We start from the raw sequence: 16,079 nt of genomic DNA, 5'->3' as shown, positions 1-16,079 counted from the left end.
AACCCAGCCTTGTGATTAATCCCACATGGTGCCTCTTTCAAGTATTTAACTTCAGATCCTTTGCTCTACCTATGATATGCAGAAGAGAACAGTGCCACGAGTTCTTTCAGCACACCCAAAATTTAACGATTTCCCTTTTTTTTACCATTAGAATTCAGTGTCAGGGACAGAAAAAACATCATTCTGAAGGAGAAAGCAATTTTCCAACCCTACTCCATTATGGTCCAGACCTTCATACCTTTTCTCACATTTAAAATGAAATCAACTTCAGATGATGGTGTTTCTATAGCCAAAAAAAAGATCTTTCTTGTAGTATGTGTATTGAAACCCCCTAATTACAGAACTGTTAGACAATGACAAATGCTTGGACACTTCTGACTATTCCCAGGGTACCCCCAGGCAGCCAAACTGCTCTTTCTCAAGTCAAGAAATGTGAAAAAATAGGTGTTTTTCTGATTGCACAGAGAGCTGCTGGAAGTTCAGAGCATCACCGCCCACGGCGAGCAGCAGGTCAGCAAATCCCTGCTCCCCTCTCCAAGGGCAAGATCCCCAGGGAGGAGGGATGATTTTTATAAACCACCGAAGCAATCACCACGTGGGGAATCTCTGCAGGTACAGCAGCAAAATGTCATTTTGCAAGAGCCCAAAAGGCAGCTGAAGTGAAGGGAAAGCTGTGTTTGCAGGCTGAAGGTGAGGCAAGGAGACTGGAGAGGAAGTGAAGACAATACTCCATGTGCTAACGAGCTCTCTTGCCTCGTGGGTGAGCCCGTGCCAGACACAACTACAGAAAATAAGCATTTAAAGTTGCAACAGATCAAAACAGATTACAGCATGAAATTTATTTTCAGGATGGGGAATATCCCTGTCATCTGTAAAAACACATATGGCAACGTTGAGGGGGTTTTGGCTTTTTTTTTCCAACGAAAAGTGTGAATTTCCCGGCAAACCACACATGCACTCCAAGGATTGATTTACTGTCCCCTTCCTGCCTTCCAGCAGCCCCTCCCCACGCAGAGCTTGTGAACATGCTGAGAGCACAGACTTTGCTGACAAGACATTGCTTTTCACAGGCCAGTGATTTTTGTTTCACTGCAAACACATTTACCTGCCAAAGGCCAAGTTCTCAGTTGGCATAAATCAGCACAGCTCCTTGCTCAGCCACCTCATTCCACTTCCAGGCTTTATTTAAAGGTTCAAGATGCCTCTCCCTCCCTGCACACGCTGAAGGGAACAATTACCTCCAGGAGCTCATCCCCAAACTGCATCCAGGGAAGAGTTTTCCCTCCAGGAGCTCATCCCCAAAGTGCATCCAGGGAAGGGTTTTACTTCTAGGAATAAACTTTCATCCCCAAACTGCTCCAGAGAAGAGTTTTACCTAGAGGAACTCATCCCCAAAGTGCATCCAGGGAAGAATTTTACCTCCATCCCCAAATTGCATCCAGGGAAGAGTTTTACCTCCAGGAGTTCATCCCCAAATTGCATCCAGGGAAGAATTTTACTTAGAGGAGTTCATCCCTGAGGTGTATCCAGGGAAGAGTTTTAACCTCAAGGAGTTGATCCCCAAAGTGCACCCATGGAAGAGTTTTATCTCCATCCCCAAAGTGCATCCAGGGAGATGGATTTTACCTCCAGGAGTTCATTCCCAAACTGCATCTAGGGAAGAATTTTACCTAGAGGAGTTCATCCCCAAAGTGATCTAGGAAGGAGTTTTACCTCCATCCCCAAAGTGCATCCAGGGAAGAATTTTACCTCCATCCCTAAGGTGTATCCAGGGAAAGGTTTTACCTCCAGGAGCTCATCCCTAATTCGCACCCAGGGAAGGGTTTTACCTCCAGAAACTCATCCCCAAAGTGCATCCAGGGAAGAGTTTTACCTCCATCCCCAAAGTGATGCAGGGAAGGGTTTTACCTCCAGGATTTCATCCCCAAACTGCATTCAGGGCAGGGTTTTACCTCCAGGAGCTCATCCTTAATTTGCACCCAGGGAAGGGTTTTACTTCCAGAAACTCATCCCCAAAGTGCTTTCATAGAAGAGTTTTACCTCCATCCCCATGTGATGCAGGGAAGGGTTTTACCTCCATCCCCAAGTGATCCAGGGAAGGGTTTTACCTCCATCACCCAAGGTCTATCCAGGGAAGGTTTTACCTCCGTCCCCATGGTCTATCCAGGGAAGGGTTTTACCTCCAGGATTTCATTCCCAAACTGCATTCAGGGCAGGGTTTCACCTCCAGGAGCTCATCCCCAAGGTGTATCCAGGGAACTTTTACCTCCAGGAGCTCATCCCCGATGTGCATGCGCCCGTCCCGTCCCGCGGGGCCGTCGGGGTTGATCCCCACCACGAAGATGCTCATCCTGGAGCGGTCCTTGTTGCCAGCCAGGCTGAGCCCCAGCCCATTCTTGTCTTTCTCCAGCTCAATAATGTGCAATTCTCCCGGGAGATCTGCATATCTCTGCCTGATTTTTTCTGGGAAGGCCAAAACGTAAAGGGAGTTAGAACACGAAGTGAGTTACGTGCAGATGTTCAACAACAGGCACAAATATGCCAGAAATTTATGGCTCCTCTGCAAATAAGTGTTTTTAACAGAGGTCTTTTCAGCACAGACTCTAAAATACCATTTGCTCTGTGTGCATCAGTCACACAGCAAAATGCAGCATCAGCTGCAAATACTGTTCACACGAAACCCACGCTATTTTTAATTATTTGTACAACAGCCTGGTTCCAAACCAAAACTTTTCTGAAAGGAGGGTAAACAAGGAAATTCCAGAGGCACCTTTACCTTACAAAACCTATCAAACCCAGGAAACTCTCGTAAAGTTTGAGCTGGTTAATTAACCACGGTGGGGAAGTGAAGCCCTTAATGGCTCAGACATTACTGCAAGCTCACATCTCAAGGTAAAACCTTGTGCTCCCTCCTGGTGACTCAGGAATCTTCCCAGCACTGCTCTGCTGAACTCCACGGGCTGATTAGGCAGAGCAGATGTCAGGGACAATGGAGATGAGTGATTGCATTTTTAAATGCAGCCTCACCTGATATTAAGGTAGTTATTTGTCTTTCATCTGCATTTCAAGCATTCCTGTGACAGAGCTCGATGTATTTACAAAGTTACTGGGAGCACACAGCGTGGCTGGGGATGCTGACAGGTTAATCTGAGTGTGTTTCCACCACTGGCACACAAACATCCATCACCACTGCTGGGGAGGGCAGCTCTGTCCTGTCTGCTTTCCCTCTGCAGATTTCAGTTTAAAGCTCCACCTGCACCCCTCAGCTGGGCCACACATCTGAAAGAGCAAGTCAAAGCACACCCCTGTGGCTGGGTGTCACCTTAGCACAGAGCCCAAGGTGAGAGAAACTGCTGCATTATGCATGAAAGGCAGATATAAGGGATATTATATGTTCAGCCATATCCCTGAGTCAGCAGCAGGAGCTAGATCAATATTAGCTACCAGCACCCTCCTGGGGAAGCACATTTTAATAGTATGATTTAACTGCTGTAGTGAATGTTCCCATGACAACAAGGAAGAGGGAAAAGAGCTGGGGAAGGTGAGAGGGAGGCAACCAAAAGTGAACAAAAACTGCTGAGAAGGAGGAAGATGAGGCAGAGATGCTCCTTCCACAGCCCCTGTGCTGTGAGTCAGGGTGATGCAGCTGAACATGGGACATTCCCAGTGGTTCCTCTCTCCAAGGGTCCTTCCTGAGCAATTGCTCCAGCTGCAGCACCCCGTGTGCCTTGGCAGAGCCCACTGGGACATGGAGAGCAGCTCCCATCTCCAGCCCCAGCTGCTCACAAGAGAATTACCCCACTGAGAGCAACCAGCTCTCCCCTTGCTGTATTTACAGGCTGAATTTTCCTGCCATGCTCAAAACCCCAGGGTGTACAGCCAGGGTGAGATGTTATCCCTGGAAAGCTGCTAAAGCCCCACAGAGCTCTGCACAAAATCAGAGTATCACCAAAAAAATTAGAAAGCTCATTTGTTGCAATTATATGCCCCCAAAAATTCATGTAAATAAATAAACGGCAATCCATGTAGCTGCATGGTTTTTAATGTATTTCTTAACTAATGGGGTCAGCTTGTAATTAGAGGTGTGGTTTACTACATGGATTTGGAAACTGTTTTGTCTTTTTGGTATCAGAACAGGAAGACAGGAAGGGTCTCAAAAATGGAGTTTTGGAAAGCAAAGGAGATGCAGCCACACCTGGCTTGGTCACAGCACTGAGGTTTAATTTCTCTGCCCACGAGGCCAAGTCCAGACCTGAAGAGCTCCAAGGCATTTGCTGCCCACCACAATTAGACCAATTACTCATTACAGCACAGCAAGGAGCTGCAGCACACCCAGAGCTGGGCACCAGCAGAAAAGGGCTTTTTTTCTAACGATTGCGTTTTTGTGGCTAAAAGCAAGAACTGGAGCTGGAGGGCTGCTGTCCATCACCTCCTGCCACAGCTCCCTGCACTGCTGGTTGTACATGGGTAACACATCTCAGTGCTGCTTGCCAGGAGCAAGGAACTCGTGTAAAGCATCACTTGAACAACTCATAGCTGGGTGCACAGACAGGAGCTGCACACACACACACACACACGTTTAAATGCAGTGCAGATGGAGCTGCACATCTTCAAACTCATTCCTGGCCTGTGGCACTCAGCCCTGTGACACTGCAAGCACACGCTGCTCCAGCCTCTGCCTGCAGACACAGTGCCTCTGTGAATAAGTCTGTAATTCCACGGTGTTTCCTCCCCAAAATGAGCTTTCTCGCATGGGAGAAATGCTGGCAGTCCAGAAGCACATGTGTATTCCTTTATGAGCTGGGCTGGAACTAAAAGTGAGCTTTAGTCCTTCAAAAATCAGTAGTTTGGGCAATTTGTCCCTGGGATGGGACAAAGCCCCACTAAAATTCCTGTGTTGGGCCAGGTCTGGAAGTCTGGTGATTGAACCCCAGCTCTGTGCTCCATAAATGCCAAAATTCCCCATTGTGGGAACAAATCTTTGGGTAAAAAAAAAATTCATCTGGGCAAAGGATGACTCCAGAATTGGCTGCTTTATTTGTTAAGGGGTTGGGTTGTTTTCTTTTGGTTCTTTTTTTTAAAGCGTCTTCCCCGTTGTGTTATTTGTTGGAAGAAATCCTTACTTACAACAGAAGGAAATCTCTGTGTGGACTAAGCCCTTGATTCTAAATTACCACATTCATTTCCAAAGCAACTATTCCATGGTTTGAGATGGCTGGGGTGACTAAGAGGTACAACAGAGGGAGGGAGGCAGAGGATGCTTGGAGCCAGCCCCATTTCCACCCTGGCAGGAGGCACCGTTGTCCTGGAGAAGGGACATAGCAGAGACACCCTGTCACAGACATCTTTTATGGAAAAACCTTTCCTTAGGATTTTTCCTCCTGAGAAGCTGGGAGGCCTCAGGAACAAAATGCAAACAATGGTTATCTGCTGCTGTGGGATGCAACAGGTGCATCTGGGATTGGTCTCATGTGCTTGTTTCTAATTGATGGCCAATTACAGCACAGCCGGCTCAGACTCTCATTTTTTATTTTTCTATTCTTAGCCAGCCTTCTGATGAAGCCCTTTCTTCTATTCTTTTAGTATAGTTTTAATGTAATATATATATAACAAAATAATAAATCAGCCTTCTGAAACACGGAGTCAGATCCTCGTCCCTTCCCTCATCCTCAGACCCCTGTGAACATGCTCTCAACACCCCTGGTTCTAAACCAGCCCTGTGCCAGCTCAGGCTGCCTCCTCCCTGGCCAGCAGAAGGTTCTGGCTCTCCCCAGTGCCACCTCCTGCAGCTCAGCCCTGCGAGGGCTGTCCTGGCCAGGCAATAATAAATGACAGCAGATTCCCAGCAGGGCTGCCTCACTCATCCAATCTGCACACAAATATCCTCTGGGCATCCTGCTGACTTCCCACAGCACTGTCATGGTTAGCCTCAACTTGCCTCTTAATAAGGATCTCACAAAATCATTTTAAACAAGTATTTACTGCTTAAACTAACCTGCATCTAAGGCATCTTCCCCTGAATGCCTTTTTCAGCTGTTTTCTCTCCCCTCCAGCTGGTATCAGTTTTCAGCTGGCTGCCTAGGGTTGGGGAGCCAGTTAGCATCTGCTTTTGCAAAGAATTCCATTATCTGCCTTCATTACCAGACACTTTACACGAGGCAATTGTAATTCTGTTGTTGCTGCCTCACACATGGGACTCGGTGTCTCTCTTGTTTTGGCACCGCTCGGGGCTGTTTCCACATTCGGTGACAATATGCCCATCACAACTTCTGCAAACACATCTCACCAAGGATATTTCACCAGCTAATACTGCAGCCAGCTCCTCTTAAAAAAAACACCATACAGATGTAGCATGAGCCAAAAGCAGGAGTGAACGCTGTAGTGATCACTCCTGCAATGATATTTCCCTGTTATATTAGCAGACAATTACATTTCAAAGGGAAGCCCTGGAAATGGAAGGCAACTGCTCCCAAACAATTTACTATTATGCTGCTGCTGCATATGTTTCCCTGCCTCAGCCACTATTCCTATTATATTAAACAGAGAGATAAAAGAAATAAATGGGGACAATATGGTCGGGATATTGGAGCTTGCATGATCTAGTACTGCAACAAACACACAATTTATCTGCAAAACCAGACCCAGGCACCACTTCTCAGGAAGGCTCTTTAAATGACAGATATATAAAAGCACTTGCACAGGGCTGAGGAGCCTGTTTCCCAAAGCTGCTGAAATCTCCAGGTAAATGAGCTGAAAGGGAAGAGGGGTTGCTTTGGAAAATGGTGTGTCTGCATGACGAAAATGAGAGTCCATCCAGAAAAGGTAAAAAGAGGAAGGAAAAGGCTCTGGGTGACTCAGCAAGGTGATTTGGTTTAATACCAAATGCTCAATATTAAAAATGTCAAAGCAAAACATAAAGAGAAGAAGAAAAGGGGAAAAAGACCAGAAAGAGAGACAGCAGCTGATATCTGAATATAGAAGGTGACGCTGAGGATTTTCCATCCCTCTTGTGTCACCTCAGATCTCTGTTAGCAGCATGTGCTGGCTTTTGGAGATCCTGTTTATCAGCCTGTGCTCGTTCCAGTGCGTTTATCTCCCATTTTTGCCCCACAGCACAAAAGCAGCTCCAGCCCTGGCCCTGCCCAGCAGAGCTCAGGCAGTGCTGCAGCACCCCTGCTCCTCACTGGGCAGTGCCACATCAGCATGCAGGCAGCATCCCCTGCACACAGCCAGCCCTGCATACCAAGCAACCAATTCCCTTCTTCATCTCACTGCAAACATTAAAAAAAATTAATGTAGGAAGTCCCTTGGAAGCTAACCCTAGAGCTGTGAGGGCAGCACGTCTAATTTACTGATTACAATTTACAAGAACCTAAATAAGCATATTGAAGGGACCATAATTGAACAAATGGGGTTTAGAATTCTCCCACTACTAATAATATAATAAGCTTATTGTTTTAATCTTCCCACTAGCCCTCTATTCAGCTCCAAGGAGGCAGACAGTTCTTCAAACCTTATCTCAAAAGTGATGCACTCATCTGTTTTCATAAGCTTTCAAGAAAAAATAAGAGTATTTCTGCAATGCTTTTCTAAATTCCATTAAATCGCTGCAATTCTTCCCTCAGTGATCAGCAAGCATGAGAAAAATAGGGTAGTTGTACTCAAAAATCAAAATGGAAGGGCCAGAGATGCTGTTGTCAGCATTCCCCTCCCTCAGGTGATGAGAGGTACATCCTTGTGAGTGCTGTTATCTCCAAACCTGGGAGCAGAGAGAGCTCCCCACCAGACCCAGAGACTCAGCATCCCCTCCAATCCCCCTCTGACATCCCTTGGGCAGCACTCTGCTCCATCTACACCATTTGGAAATCATTTCCCAAACCTGAAGTGATGATTTGCAGAGAAAAACAAAACTCAGCATTCCTGTTCTCCCTTTGGCAGACTTCAATTCATTCTCCCAGTTAAGAAAAAGAGCTCCATGGCCCTTTCTTCTCCAAAATACTGCCAGCCAGAATACTCTGGCATTACTTTAAATCCCCTGAAGGAGAGGGCAGGTGCCACAAACAGCCCAGGTGTGGGCTACACACGCTGACAAATACAGCTCACCCAACCTCAAGTGCAAAACAAGCAGGAATTAAACTCTCCTGAGACAATATTCTTACCCTAAGCTGAAGGTTCCCCTTTTTCCTCTTTTTTTGTAGGATTCAGGCTCTTATTTGGGATCTCCAAGTTTCTTCTTGCTGCTCCCTCCAGCTCAGGCTCCAATTGTGTTTTGCTCCTCTCATTCCCAGCTCGCAAAAGGAAACTTCCCTTCTCTCCTTAAATGCCACCTGTCCCCCACATCACTTTTTCCAGCAGGAAGTGGCAATTCCTGCTGGTGTTTGTTAACCCATCCAGGAAGAAGGGGATAACGAGAGCCTCCACACTCTGATTCAAGCACCATCTCAGCCTTTAGGTATTGTTAACCATTAATTACTTCTTCCTATAATCAAGGGAACCATCACACCCCCAAAGACAACAGCAGGGAGAAAAGTGACTGAAAACCAGGGAAACTGTGCTCCATAACATCAGGGAGCACCTCCAATGCTTGCACCATTTCACACCAACATTTTGCACAAATGGAGTTTTTACCAAGAATTTTTTTCCTTATTCAGGCCCAAAGCTTCACTCTAAGGCTGCACTTCCACTACACAACATTTAAATCCTCTGAGGAAGAGATATTGTATGCTTTCCTTTTTTTAATTAGATGAGAAGGCCATGATGAGTCTATTCACACCCATGTTTATCTTTTAAAAGGAGATTTAGTGCAAGTGTGGTAAATAGAGCATCCCATGCTAATAATTGGTGATTATAAGGGAATCTGCCTTCCCCTGCACACAATCCTTCCACTCGTTTGCCTTTCCAATGATGCATTAACCCCCAGGAAAGCACTTGGCTTTCCCCAGAAGTGACCTCTGGGTGCAGTGCTGTGGCAATCAGTGGCTCACTGGAGCTGAGCTGGGAGTGCCCATGCTCCAGCTGGAGCTCCTGAGGCCCTGCAGGATCTGCAGGAAAGCACTGCACTTCTGGGACTCTGGGCGCATCCTCCAGACAGGAGACACGCTCCTGTGTCGCAGACATCTTTTATGAAAAATCCTTTCCTGAGGATTTTTCCTCCTGAGAAGCTGGGAGGCCTCAGGAACAAAATGCAAACAATGGTTATCTGCTGCTGTGGGATGCAACAGGTGCATCTGGGATTGGGCTCATGTGGTTGTTTCTAATTAATGGCCAATCACAGTCAGCTGGCTTGGACACAGAACCCAAGCCACAAGCCTTTGTTATCATTCTTTCTTATTCTATTCTTAGCCAGCCTTCTGATGAAATCCTTTCTTCTATTCTTTTAGTATAGTCTTAATGTAATATATATAATAAAATAATAAATCAGCCTTCTGAAACATGAAGTCAGATCCTCGTCTCTTCCCCAATCCAAGAACCCCTGTGAACACTGTCACACTCCTGGAGCAGCTTGATTAAACACAATCAAACAGCAACCAAGACTTCTGATAAAATCCACTGTGAGGATACAAATGGCAATGTGTAAAAATAAATCACGTCGTGATTATACCTGGGCCACGAAATGCCAGACTGAAGGCATTTCTGGAGTAATTAAATCCTTAAAATGTGAGGTAGGCTGCAATGGCAGCTGCTGTACATCATGTTTTTAAGAGAAAAACCCCACAGAAACACTCTAATGTGAACGTCCCAGTGTATTTTGTGGCACTGTGCAGCTGAAGTCACTCAAAGCCAACACTCTGCACTCTCCCAGCTCGGGAGCATCCTGGAGATAAGGCTCAGTTATCTCTGAGGAAAGCTGCCCTGAGGAAAGCAGCCCTGCTGCTGCCTCCCACAGCTCCCAGGGAAGGCTGGGTGTGAGAACAGGGCAGAACATCAGCAAAGATTGCAAAATCCCAGGGAAATTCCAGCTGTGCGACAGGGATCCTTAAGGATGCACCAGCACCAGACTCCAGCTCTTTCATGACCCCTTCCACACCTCATTTTTGGAGAATATTCCCAACTGGGACAGAAATGCCTCTCCTAACTCCTCTCACAGGATCCCAGGAGGTGGGAGGGACCCACAAGGCTCATCCAGCTCCTGGCAGGATCAGTTTTTCTGCCCTGTTCCTGCTCACTTTGCCCTGCTAGGATCTATGACCCATTCCCTACATTTGGATTTGAGAGCTGCTCCTTCATTTGATGTGCCTGAATATTGGGAATTCTAATCCAGAGCTTTCCCCACTTGGTCTCAATGCAAACAAATGAAAACTGTGAACATTTAAATTCTCCCTCCCCTGGCAGGAACAATGTAAGCTGATCCTGACAGTGTTTTATCTCTAATAACGGTGTTCCCACAAAGCCACGGGCACAGGCATTACCTTGGAATCTTTCTGCATGGAGTCTAATTAGACAGAACCATGTCAGACTCTTGTCAGAAACTGAGAATTTGTTACCTAATGAAGACTTTTAGGGGACCAGTGCTAAGGAACTGCAAGAGGCAGCACACACAACACCTCTCAGAAGTCGAGGTGAGGAGACATTTCTCGCTTAGTGATTCATTTAATTCCATTAATTTAAGAACTTGCAGTAAGAGCCTGAACCTCCTCCCTCTAGAATGGGACCAGGGAAGTTTAGATTAAATAATAAAGACTTTTTGAGCAGCAAACACAGCCTGTGTTGATGAGTCCAAAGATCTACACAACATCCTCCAAGGAAGGTCTCCAGGGGAACCGCCAAGCGCTGTGAAATGTAGGGAAAAACTCCAACAGTGTAAAACTTCACATAAAATCAGAACAGCAGCGCTAACAAGCCATAAAAATAAAAAAAATACTAGGGAGCTGGTTGTGGAAGAGCAGGTGAAGAGGAGGGAATGACACTGGGATGAGAGATGGCGGAGAGTCCCAACCTCCCTTTGCTGTGGCAGCAGAGCCCTGTGACACAACACAGCCACGTCGCAGTGAACACATGAAACTTTTGGATTAAAAACCCCCACCCCAGAAGCCTTAACTTTGCTTGCACAGCGGTTTTTAAATGCGCTGTGACAGTGATTAAACAGATTAGAGCTGGATGAATCACTGGGACTGTAAAATGCCCATGGAGCTGGGCTGGGAATTGCAGAGAGAGCCTCAGCAGCAAGAAGCCCCACAGAAGATTGATCATGACCAGCTACTTCAGCTGGGAATTAATTCAATGGCAATCTTAATGACAAATTTTAATCCTCGTTTCTATTTTTAGGTTTTAGTTGTTTTGCTGAAGATTGATTGTAACTGTCAAGCTAGTTACTACAAAAATAGATTTACTTGCACCAAAATATTGTATTAGCATTGCACATTCCTTTTTCAGGCCTACTATGGAGATATAAGTATTTTAAGTACATATAAAAGCTACATAAACATTTAAGGAAATATAAAATTTACTACACATTTGGTTAATTAATAAATCATGTCAGATATTGTGAAGAGCTTTCCTTCTATACTTTATATTTTTCCTAACAACATATACTGTTTGCATTTGGAGAGACATGAGAATGTAATTAAAACACAAACAACAGCTTTGTAATAAAAACCCTGCACACAAACACACCAATTATAATTAATACAACCAAAAACATCCTCCCTGCCACGTTTTCCTTTAAAACTGGGGTGTTTAACAGAAGCATTGTTATTCTCCTGGCAGATAATGGCGGGTCTGTGGCGATCAAACCTGGTTTTAACAGCCCAATTTCCACTTTGCCAAGGGTTCTGTCTCTGGGTTTCACACACAGCTCGTTGTGCAGAGCCCTCAAGAGGAGGCTCTGCCACCCCACAAACACTTCCACAATTCTCCAGCTGACAACTCTCAGCTTCACACCCCCAGCTTTTATTCGCAGGCCAGCAAAGAAAAATATCCTCTCTCAGCCCCTAACAAGTTGCTCAGGTTTGATAAGCTGTTTTCATTCCCTCTGAAGGGGCTGTGGAGAGAAAAAGCTCTTTGTTTCAGGCTGCTGAGGAAAAAGGCAAAAGCTGGGTTTTTACTACGGTCAGTGCTGGGTCCAGATTCCTCTCAATTCTCTGGGTGCACACATACTTTAAATGAAAAAAGCTATTCAGGAAAATTATGCTAATGGGTCAGAGCATGCTCAGATCTCCATGCAGATTGCCTTTTAAAACTTCCAGTGTGTGTTAAAAGCAGAAAATGTTCCATTTAAACGAAATGCAAAGCCAATTTAAATTAAAAAACAGCTAAATATTTAAAAAAGCTGCATAACTAGCTTTTAGGGGACATGAGGTGACAGTCAGTTCCCTTATGGAAAAGACCTGACCAGCCCCACAATGCTGCTCAGGTGGTTTAGCTCCTTTTTTTTTTCAAATTTAGGCATCATCATCATCATCATCATCATCATTATTATTATTATTATTATTATTATTATTATTATTATTATTATTATTATTACTACTATTACTACTACTATTATTATTACTATTATTATTATTTAAAATTTAGGCAGTATTTTACTATTATTATTACTATAATTAATAATTTTGTATAATTAATTTGATATTATTTATCAGTATTATTATTTATTTTATCAGTATTTTGTTAGGTTCATACCTGCTCTGTCTTCCATCAAACTAATCAGAGCTCCTCAAACAATTACAAACTACCTGAGCACTTTTGAGTTTTGAGCTACCAAACTGGACTTGAGTCATCAGGCTCTGTCCAGGTACAAACCTGAGTGTCCCAATGTCACAACCTGCCTCTGATTGCTGAGGTAAAATGAAACATGAGAAGTGAAGAATGACTGCGACACCTGGGCACTGCTGCAGATTTCTGCACCTTGGAGCAAAACAAACGCACCCCTACAATTCCACTGTGAGGCCTCTCCTGCTCATAAATACACAATAGTCATTCTTTTGCTATGTATTTCCATTTATTCAGCTATCCTGTCCCAGTTTGTGGTGTCTGATGTGTTAATCACAGCCCAGCACTCTGATTTTGGATCCTGTTTTAGCCCAGGAGAAGTGGAGATGAAGGAGAAGGTCCTTCCTCCCTCCTCTGTCCAACTCAGCTCTCATGTCAGATTCCAAATCCACTCCTCCTTCTTGGAGGAATTTTTCATTAGAGAGGATGACAAAGTGAACACTTCTCATGTAGATAAACCCCTAAAACACAAACTTCCAGGCTGAAATCACACTGCTGGGTCATAGCTGTTATTCCAAAAGAGAAAGGCACCAACTAAATACAGAATTCATCCAAAGTCTCTTCCTAAAATGAGACAGCAAGAGTTTTAGGAAGAATTTTCAATTGTCTCATGTGACATGAACTGAAAATCCGTGGGTGCCCAGGGCTCATGAGAACACAGATCTTTTTCCAGTGTTACTCAGGCAGCAACTTCTGCATTTACAGCTGCCAAATTCCTGTCCCATCAGGTGAGGCAGGGAAACCCAGACTGAGGAAGGGATAACAATTTCCCTCCACACAAATCCCCCACTGAATAACCCTGTGAGATCACACAGCAGTTGCATGCTCTCCCTAAATAAGCCATAAACCTTATTTAATCAGCTGTCCTGAGAGTCCATTGGAGAAGTTAATCAGGTTTGTGCTGCACTTATGACATCATAACACTTGATAGATTTGATTAAATAAAACAATATTTTGTATTAGAAACTCTATTCTGATTATTTTTAAGCTCTCCAAAGGACAGAGCCTGGCAGATCTGTTTTCTCTTCCACAAAAGAGTAAAATAAAAGTGCCAGGGTCAGACACCTTTCTTTCAAATAAGAGATGCTAAGCAAAGCATTCATTTTTCTGCAGGAGAAAAATTGTACCACAAAGAAGTGAACAGAGTATTTGAAAAGATGATTTTTTTTTTTTAGTACCAAAATATGTTATTAGACAACAAATAGCTTCTCTTCTAATGTATTTAATGAAATAAAGACATTAATGCATGGAGCTTTGGGCGTTTTTGAAATGAACCAAATTATAATCAGGAAATTGATGATTTATGTGAGCAGAGACTTGCAATATGTCAAGCACTCTCTCTTCTTCCTTCTGGCAAAAGAAATCCATCTCCAAGGATTAATCCAGGAGGAAGAGCTAAATGGATAAACTTTACTATATTAAATACTCACTTTTTCCACTCTGACTGGAGGAGGAAATCAACTAAGAGAAAGTTAAAAAATAAATGCCTGAGGGGAAAAGTAAGAGTGGGGTATGGTAATTTTGACTGTAATTCTTTTGGCTTGATATTCAATTGATTTTTTCCCCCCTTCTTATGGAATTTAGCCTTCAAATAAGATGATTCAGATGCATCCATGACTTACTATTCAGTAATAAACACTGTCTTTAGGGTAAGCTGGAGCTCGATGGATCCTGCTTTCTATTTTATTTTATTTTTAAATTTACATGGCCATCTGACCTCTGGGAACTGAGGTGTGGAGTTCCACAGGTCTCAAGATGCTTCATGTCTCTTATGACAGATGGCCAAGCAAGACATCCAACAGATGGCAACCCACCCAAGAGATGCCAGGTCTTCCCAATGGCAGTCCAGGGGTCATGCTCCAGTGTTTATTAATTACATTTTAGCCTCTTATTAGAAATTAAGCTTAGGCTAATAGGGTAGCTAATTTTAGTCTGTTTTTCTACAGGAACACAGCAATGTAGAAAAATACAGTGCAATCCAAGCTCCTGTCCCCAAACCTCTGGACTGGCAGCAAATCTCAGGGTGAAGCAGAGGTCTCAAAGGTGCTGTAAAAGTTCATGAAAATAGGCAGGAAAGAAACCTGATAAATACCCTGACTAGGGGAAAGGCTTCAGTGTGAGCTCACACTTAATAAAGCCAGAGAATTCTCTCAAGGGAAGAGAAGGCTTCAGGAAGGCTCCAGCCACAGGAAAAGCTCAAAGTGGAGCTCACACCTTCCTGGACAATCAAGCCAGGTGAATTTCCTACACAAATCTGTAGGAATCCAACTTCATTAACTGCAGTAATCACAGCACCACTCATTAAAACCCTCACAACCTTCCCCATCCCCGTGTCCCTGTGCAAGGCCTGCCCATCCCCATGTCCTGTGCGGGGCCTGCCCATCCCCATTCCCATCCCACAGATCCCTCCTGCACACACAAACAGCCACATTCTTAAAATTCTTAGAACTTTGGCCCCAAAAAGCTCTGCTGGGCTCCCCATTCCTCACAAAATCCCTTCCTACCTCTTTCCCAGTCCTCACTCACAAGCTGCCCATGCTCATCCTCGCACAGAGCTCTCCTGGCTCCCTCATCCACCACATAATGCCTCAGGTTTGGCTTTTCCATTTTCACATCCTGTGCTGCTTTAGCGTGTAATTCTGAGATTCACATGAGGGGATGGTGAGTTCTGTGCACAGAGCAGGGAGACAAAACAATTCCTGCTCCAGCTGGGCACCAAGGACAAATGACCCAAATCTCAGCCCCAGAGCACAAACCCCGTGGGCTGGAGAGAGAAAAACAAGCAGGGTGGGACTGCCTGGGCTAAAGCTGGGATGGGACAATGAACTGCAAGGTGCAAATGGAGCAGAACTGATCAAAGTGAGAGACTTTGAGAGGGTTTTCTATTTTCTTCTGAAAATAGAAAAGCAAAAACCTGAGGCATCACTTCCACTGTCCAGGCTGCTCCAAGCGCTGTCCAGCCTGGCCATGGACACTACCAGGGATCCAGGGCCAACCTGAGATTACAACATTTCCTCCAACAACTTTTTGGGGAAGCAGAGAGAGGGAAGCACAAGCCATGATCTCCAAGCAGTGATGAAGAAAACAGACACGCACATCATCACACTGATTATAAAAGGCTCATTATTGCTTCTGGGGCAGCAGAAAGAACCACCTGCCCTTCAGCCAGCTGCCACATCTCCCCTAAAGCCAATATGGCAAAAGTGCTGTGAATTTAGTGATAAAATAGAGATGCTCATCTGATGCAGCCAGCACACACACACACACAAATATATCTGCATATGGATTTCCTTCCCAATGTCTTTAGCTTGCAATCAGTTTTCAATACACACGTGGCCATTACCAGGCATACAGCAAATTTTCACTGG

The 16,079-nt window shown here is 44.6% G+C and overlaps 1 protein-coding gene across 3 annotated transcripts in view; it reads right to left on the bottom strand.

The window, feature by feature from the left end:
* The window catches only part of PATJ (PATJ crumbs cell polarity complex component), a 143,796-nt gene that overhangs the window by 58,102 nt on the left and 69,615 nt on the right, over positions 1–16,079 (bottom strand). For all 3 annotated transcript variants that reach the window (XM_063166236.1, XM_063166238.1, XM_063166237.1), the window contains exon 27: positions 2,267–2,463. In XM_063166236.1, the coding sequence (XP_063022306.1) occupies positions 2,267–2,463 (197 nt within the window). The remainder of the gene's footprint in view (positions 1–2,266; positions 2,464–16,079) is intronic.

This window comes from Melospiza melodia, chromosome 11 (assembly GCF_035770615.1).
Source record: "Melospiza melodia melodia isolate bMelMel2 chromosome 11, bMelMel2.pri, whole genome shotgun sequence".
In the NCBI taxonomy this organism is placed as follows: Eukaryota; Metazoa; Chordata; class Aves; order Passeriformes; family Passerellidae; genus Melospiza; species Melospiza melodia.
This window is presented reverse-complemented; position numbering and strand designations above follow the sequence as displayed.